At 62.6% G+C, this 7,183-nt stretch overlaps 1 protein-coding gene across 1 annotated transcript; it reads right to left on the reverse strand.

The window, feature by feature from the left end:
* Window positions 1-632: 632 nt before the first annotated feature.
* Window positions 633-7,183, reverse strand: LOC128945395 (steroid 21-hydroxylase-like). The gene is made up of 10 exons (XM_054289145.1): window positions 6,988-7,183; window positions 6,505-6,594; window positions 5,825-5,976; window positions 5,258-5,353; window positions 4,875-4,982; window positions 4,132-4,218; window positions 3,608-3,793; window positions 2,760-2,920; window positions 1,869-1,972; window positions 633-1,279 (listed from the first exon to the last, which is right to left on the reverse strand). Exons 1-10 carry the CDS (start codon window positions 7,181-7,183, stop codon window positions 1,032-1,034), a joined length of 1,428 nt encoding a protein of 475 aa, XP_054145120.1. The 3' UTR covers window positions 633-1,031.

The raw sequence follows: 7,183 nt of genomic DNA on the forward strand, positions 1-7,183 counted from the left end.
TGCCCTCTTGAATTGCCTCTTCCTCCTTTGCCTTTCCTCACCGACCAACCCTTCCGTTCCCTTGCCTTGCCTACCCCTCCCTTGCCGTTGCCCCCATTTCGACACATGACTCGAGGGGCGCGGGCGGTCTCGTTCCCTCCCTGCCCCTCCTCGCTGTTCTCTCCCTCGTGTTTTTGCGTCGGGGGAGTGCTCCTGAGTGCCCCCGCTATGTTCGGAGCGGGCACTCCACTCCGCAGCGCCCGCTCCTCCAGTCCCTCGCCCTGGGAGCGGCGCTCTACTCCCCTCCCGCCCCCAACAGCTCTAAGCCAATCGGTTGCCACGCACACCAGGCCTCGACCAATCAGAGCGCTTCATGCTTTGAGTCGCCTGTTGCTAGGCAGATCAGCAGAACGCAGCGCCCCGCACAAACCCGCCGTGTCTCGCAGGGCTGCGAGCCCAACCCGGACCGCAGCCTCTCCGGGGAGAGCTTTGCGGAGCGGGGAAGTGCAAATCAGCCAGACCGCTATCTTCTGATGCTGTCCGAGGGCTGTGGCGGGTGCCGAGAGTGGCCGGTCAGGGTGGGGGCAAGGCTGGGCTTCGGGCGTTCCGGACGTTTAGGGGGTCCCAGGAAGAGCCGGGACTTGCGGGTTCAAAAGCACAACTTTTATTAGGAGGAGATAAATGGGGCCCTCCCACACTGCATTGACCCAGGCATCCGGGGGAGACCCAGCTATCTGGTTTTGAATGGGGGCACGCAGGGGTCAGGTGTCAGGTGAGTTGGGATGGAATCACGCAGGGTTCAAGCAGAGTCAGATGGGGTTAGGTAGGGTCACAGTTGGGGTCATAGCCGGTGTCAAGGTGAGGCATAGGGTTGGCAGGGGTGAGGCCGAGGTCAGGTGGGGTCAGTCAGGGGGTCACGGTCAGCCAGGTTCAGGCAGTGTCACACAGGCTCAGGTGAAGTCTGGTGTATTCAGGAAGGGTCAAAAAAACCTCAGGTGAGTCACAGTGTGTTCAGAAAAGTAATAAAGTGGTCGAGTGGAGTCAGGCCAGAGTCAGGGTAAGCCCGGGGGCTGGCAGGGCACCATACGCAGGCGAAAGGAGGGGCAGCGCAGCACCGTGCCCGGCGAGCCCCTCAGCCCCGGCAGTCCCTCCGGGCCCGGCTCCAGACGGAATTCCCGCAGGATTAGCCCCAGGAACACGAAGAGCTCGGCCCGCGCCAGCCCCTCCCCCGGGCACGATCGCGCCCCGCAGCCGAACGGCAGCAGCGACCGCGAGGGGGCGCCCGGCGCCAGGAACCGCTCTGGGGGGCGGCGGGTCAGCTCCGAGGGGTGCGGGGGGACCCGCAGGATCGGGGGGTTCCGGGGGGGACCCACAGGCTTGGGAGTAGCGGGCGCGATGGGGGGACCCAGGACTTAGGGGTGGACCTCCACAAGTTTGGAGGGAGCCTGGGGGTTCCCCAGGTTGGACTTCGGGGTTCAGAAGGGAAACATGGGGGTTTGGGGTGACCCAGGGGCTCAGAGGGAGCCTAAGACTCGGGGGAGACCCCAGGATGACAGAGGGGATTCACATGTTTGGGGAGGGTTCAGACACCTGAGGGGGGGTCTCAGGGGTTTCGCCGGGGGGGGGTAGAGGGGAGGAACAGGTTTTGGGGGGGTACACAGATATATGGGAGAACTAATGGGGATGGTGGGGGGTAACCACAGGTTTGGGGGAGGGGGTGTGGGGTTGGGGTGGTTCAGGCATCGGGGGGGGGGGGCACTCATGACACAAAGGTGTTCCCAGGATACCCAGAAATCAGGGAAAACACCATGGCTGGGGGAACCCAGTTTGATGTTTGAGGAAACCCAGGAGTTCAGGGGGGCACTCAGAGTGCAGGCATACCCACATACCGGGCAGAAAGACCTCAGGGTGCTGCCAGATGTCAGGGTCCTGTTGGGCTGCCAGCAGGTTGGGGATCAGGACAGTGCCGGCTGCCACGGGGAGCCCCCCAAGACTGGAAGGGGACAAGGTGCATGGAGATAGACTGTGGTCTGCTGGGGACTACTGAAAGTTACATGGGCCATACTGAGACCTACTGAGGCTCTCTGGGGGCTCACTGGGTATGACTGGATGTCTGTTTGGGTCTACAGGGTCTATACTGAGATCTGGTAGGTGCTACTGGGAGTTACTGGGTGTCTGTTGGAGTCTACTGGGGCTCTCTGGGTTCTACTGGGCTCACTGAGAACTGCTGGACCCATCGTGAGCTTTTCTGGGGGCTACTGGATGTCTACTGGGGTTTAGTGGGGCTACCTTGGATTTACTGGGATATATTGGGAACTCCTGCTGGGATCTTCTGGGCTCTGCTGGGGCCTACTGAGGCTATTCTGGGATCTTCTAGGATCTACTGGGTGTCTGTTAGGGTCTACTGGGGTCATTCCAGAACCTGCTGGGGCCAAGTGGAATGTACTGGGGTTATACTGGGGCCTACAGGGACCTAATGAGTCTTACTGGGATTTATTGGGCTCTGTTGAAGCCTACTGGGTCCTACAAGCACTTACCAGGCTGTACTGGTCTACTGGAGTCTACTGTGGCCCTACTTCTACTGGGCCCTACTGGTAAATATTCTGCATGTTCGGGTCTTACTGGGGTCTTACCCGGGCCATGCTGGGACCTGATGGGACTTGCTGGGGTCTAATGGGCTCTGCTGGGTTCTCCTGGTGATGCCAGGCAGACCCTTCCTGTTCTGTGGTGGTTGCCCCTCACCCAGGCTGGCCGGTGGTGGCTCCTCCCTGCCCTGGTACCTGGTGTGGCGCAGGGCGCAGTGGGGCAGCGCCAGGGGCGCAGGGGGTCGCAGCCGCAGGGTCTCGCTGACGGTGGCCTGAAGAAGGGGCAGGCGCCCCACGTCCCCTGGCCCAGGTGGTCCCTGTGCCCCCTGCAGCTCCGCCCGCAGCCGCGCCTGCAGCTGCACAGGTGTGCCATGTCTGCCATGGGGCACCAGGGGAGGGGGTGCATCCCAGGGGGCACACAGTGGCAATGGGATGACAGGGCGACTCCCCAGAACCCCAGACCCCCCCAAACTCACCAACCTGCCCCTGGGACCCCAAACCATCCCCAAGCCTGGCCCTCTCCCTTGACAACCCCCTTGAACTCCCAGATCCTCCCCAGACCTGTCCTGGGACGCAACCCCCTCCCCAAACTTGCTCCTCCCTCCTCCTTGGGGACACCCCTGAGCCCCCAGATCTCTCTCTTGGGGCCCTCTATCCCTGGACCCTGAGCCACCTCTCCATGGAAACCCCAAACCAAGGAGCCACATAGGGACACAGACACAGCTCTGAAATGTCTGAGAGATCCATGGGGCACCTCAGGGTGGTGCAAGGGCACAGTGTCAGCCATGGGGAGGAGGACGTGGGGGACATGTAGGACACAGGTGGGGATATGGGACCCCCAAGTACACACATGGAGCCCTGGCACTATACAGGGGACAGAGGGTGCTCCACATCATCTGGGGGCAGAGCAGCAGGAAACCCACGGAAAAGGGAACATGAGGGACATATGGAACACAGGATGCAGGGGGGGACACAGGACCCCTGGGGACACACAGGACCCCCCCCAGGGCTGCATGGAAGACATGGAGGGACATGTGTTTCACCTCGGGGCGGTGCAGCAGGAAGGCCACAGCCCAGCCCAGCGCCGCCGCAGTGGTCTCGGTGCCCCCAATGAACAGGTCCACCACCGCCATGTGCAGCCGGGGGGGGCTCAGGGGGCCCTCCCGTGCCCCAGGATTACGCCCCAGCAGTGCCCCCAGAACTGAGTCCGGGGGAGGGGAGGGACACACCTGGCAAAGGGGTGACACGTGTTGGGGGTTTCTCCTGATCCCCAGCTGCCCCCAAACACGGGAGTCTCTTCCAAACCCCCAAGTCCACCTAAACCCCTGGCCCTCCCCAAGGCCTTATAAGCCTCCCAGACCCCCGGCTCCTCCCATCCCCTTGGGTCCCCCCAAACCTCTGTTTCCCCAAAAATATGTGGGTGCCCCCAACTCCTGGTTTCCACCCAGAACCTGAGTCCTTCTGGACCCCCATGTAGTTTCCAAAGCCCTGGGTTTCCCCTGAGGCTCTGTTCCAACCGCGCCGCTCCTGACCTCGGGCTGCCTCCCAGCTCCCCGGGCCTCCCCACCTGATGCCGCTGGATCTGAGTCTCCACAAACATGTCACGGTGCTGGACAAGCTGCAGCAGCTTCCGCAGTCCCGGGTTGGGCAGGGCCTGCACACAGGGACTCCATGGGGACCCCCACCGCCAAGAAACCTTTGACCTCAGAGAGACACCCGCTCCCCCAGAGATGCTGCCTGAGTCTCCAGAGCCCCAGAGAAACCCTATGGCTGCTTCCCTGGGCCATACAGACCTCTCCAATGTCCTATAGGCATCTTCAGCTCCATAGAGACACTTTACCCCACCTCAGCCCTATACAGCCCCCACAACTGCCCCTCCCAGGCCCAGAGATCCCCAACACCATATAGACCCTGTAACACTCACCCTAGCCCCACACAAACACTATAACCCCTGTCCAGCCCCATTAGAGTTATACGGTCTCTTCCCAGTACCACAGACACCACCCAAGCTCTCTACGGACCCTATAAGCTCTCTGTCAGCCCTCCATACCCTTCTCCAGTCCCACACAGATCCTATAACCTCACTCCCAACCCCATATAATCCCACCAGCCCCATATCTCTCCCATGGGCCATATAATCCCCCTGAGACTCACAGCCCTTCCCAGGCCCCCAAGGGCCCATAGTCCCCCTGTAGACCCCCACAATTCCCTTATTGCCCCCATAGGGCTCTATAGCTCTGGGCTCCATAGACCCTCATGCAGCAAAAAGGCCACAGCCCCACAGCCACCCCCAGGAGCTGCCAGGCTCACCCGCAGCAGGGGCAGCAGGTCCAGCACCCGAACACTGCTGTGCCCCCAGACCTGCAGCAGCTCCCCCAGGCAGCGTGAGAAGGCCCGGAGCTCCCCTGGAGGGGGCACCTGGAGGAGGACACACCTGTGTACTGCCCAGTACTCAATTGTCTCTGGATCCCCCAGAACACCCCGAACATCATTTCAGACATTCGGGTCCCCTCAAATTCCTGTGTGCCCCCAAACCCCTGCCACCCACACACAAATTGGTCAGCCCCCCCCAAACAGCTGGATGTTCCTTCCACAAACTCCTGGGTCCCCCCCCAAACCCCTGGGCCCCCATAAAAACTGGGGTCCTCCTCCAAACCCCTGTCTCCATCCTGGGCCCCCTGCCAGATCCTCACTAGCTCCCCAAAGAGGAGGCGTGCGATGGTGCTGCAGGTGTGGAAGGTGAACACCTCAAAGGGGTCCAGGGGGGCCTCCCCATACGAACGCAGCTCCTGGGGGAAAGAGAAGGTTTGAGAGAGCCCCAGAGCAAATAAAGGGGGACTCCAAGGCTGGTTTAGGGGGTCACACAAGAGAAGGGCAGAGCTCTGAGGGAGTTATGGGGACTCAAAGGGATAATGCCCTTTTGGGGTGCAGAGGGTGAGGTTTGGGTGGGTAAGTTTTGGGGGACGGTGATGCGGGTGCAGGGTTTGGGGATCAGGTTTGGGATGCAGAGATTGGGGGATGAGTGCAGGGGGTAGGGTTTGGGGGGCAGTTTTCAGATGCAGGGGACATGGTTAAGGTGCATGGGTGGGGTTTGGGTGAAGGGAGTGGGGCTCAAGGTATCAGTTTTGGGGTGCATGGGCCAGGGTTTTGCTGGTCAATATTGTGTGGGGATCTGTTTTGGAATGCTGGGAGGATCACTTTTGGGGGTGTCGGGGTTGCAGAAGGATCATTTTGGGCAGAAGTCAGTTTCAGGGTCTCACCTCACACAACTCCCGGCCCTGCAGCCAAAGGAGGGGCCCGAGACGCCCCCCAGCCCGTGCCAGTGCCCCCCGAACTGCTCCCCGCTGCAGCCGCCAGCCAGGGCAGGGGTCTCCCAGTGCCAGGTCCCGGCCCCCCCGTGACACCAGCGACCCTGGGGTTGGGCAGGAGCAGTCAGGGACCCCCAGAAACCCCCCAGCCCCTATAGGGACCCACCTCCAATACACCAGGGGTGGGCTACAGGGCCCCACTACCTCATAAAGCCTCCTTCAACCCCATAGCCGCTTCCTCCATAGGACCCTCCTAATGCCATCCTGGAGGCTGAAGGGTGTGTCTGGTGGGGCAGAGACCTCTAGAAACTGCCCCAGCCCCTACAGACAACCCACCCCTCCAGAACTGCCCCCACCCAGTACCCATGTCCCCAACTCCATAGGGACCCCCTCCCAATCCCGTAACAACCCCTTCAATCTCATAGGGACGCCTTCAAAACCCATAAGGACTTGCCATCCCACAGGGCCCCCCCAAACCCTTAGAGACCCCCCCCAAGCCCCACAGAGAACCCCAGAAACCACACAGTGACTCCCTTCAAATCCCCCGAAGGGCTTCACTACACACAGGATACTCCCCAAACCCCACAGGAACCCCTCCAACCGCCCCCCCCCCCCCCCCCCCGCCGCCATACCCAGATAACTGTGGGGGCGCCCCAGCCAGTCCCCCCAGTGCCGGACCAGCGCCTCGCGGATAGTCGCCACCGAGCTCGGCACCAGCACCTCTGCAGGGAAGAGGACGGGCTGGGGGTACTCCAAAACTGGGGGAGATCCCAAACCAAGTGGGGAGTCCTGGCGTGGGATTTTGGGGGGAGCATCGGGGGATTAGGGCCCCAAGAAAGGTTTGCGGGGTTTGAGGAGAGGTCCCCACGGCAGGGGGAAAGAGCAGGGTTGGGGGTTCGGAGAGTCCCTGGGGAGCAGGGAGGGGGGTTTGGGGGGCTGTGGGGTCCCGGGCGGTTGGGCTGGTGCCGGGGTCGGGGGTCCCGGGCGGCTGGGGTGGTGTCGGGTTCGGGGGTCCCGGGCAGTTCGGTCAGAGTCGGGTTCGGGGGTCCCGGCCCGTTCGGTCGGGGTCGGGTGTTCCGGGCAGGTTCGGTTGGGGTCGGGGATCCCGCACTCACCGCGGCCCGCCGCGCGCAGGCGCAGCACGGGCCCGTGCCGCCGCGCCAGGCGGCTCAGGTGCAGCGCCCCCTGTGGGTGCAGCAGGTGCAGCGCGCCCCAGCGCGGGCCGCGCCCATCGCCACTCCGCGACAGTCGCGACAGCAGCAGCGACAGCAGCAGCGACAGCAGGCCCACTAGCAGCGCCGCAGCCGCCAT

This window comes from Melozone crissalis, unplaced genomic scaffold, assembly GCF_028551555.1.
Source record: "Melozone crissalis strain CALT ecotype California unplaced genomic scaffold, PUWL_Pcris_2 ptg000064l_1, whole genome shotgun sequence".
NCBI classification, from domain to species: domain Eukaryota; kingdom Metazoa; phylum Chordata; class Aves; order Passeriformes; family Passerellidae; genus Melozone; species Melozone crissalis.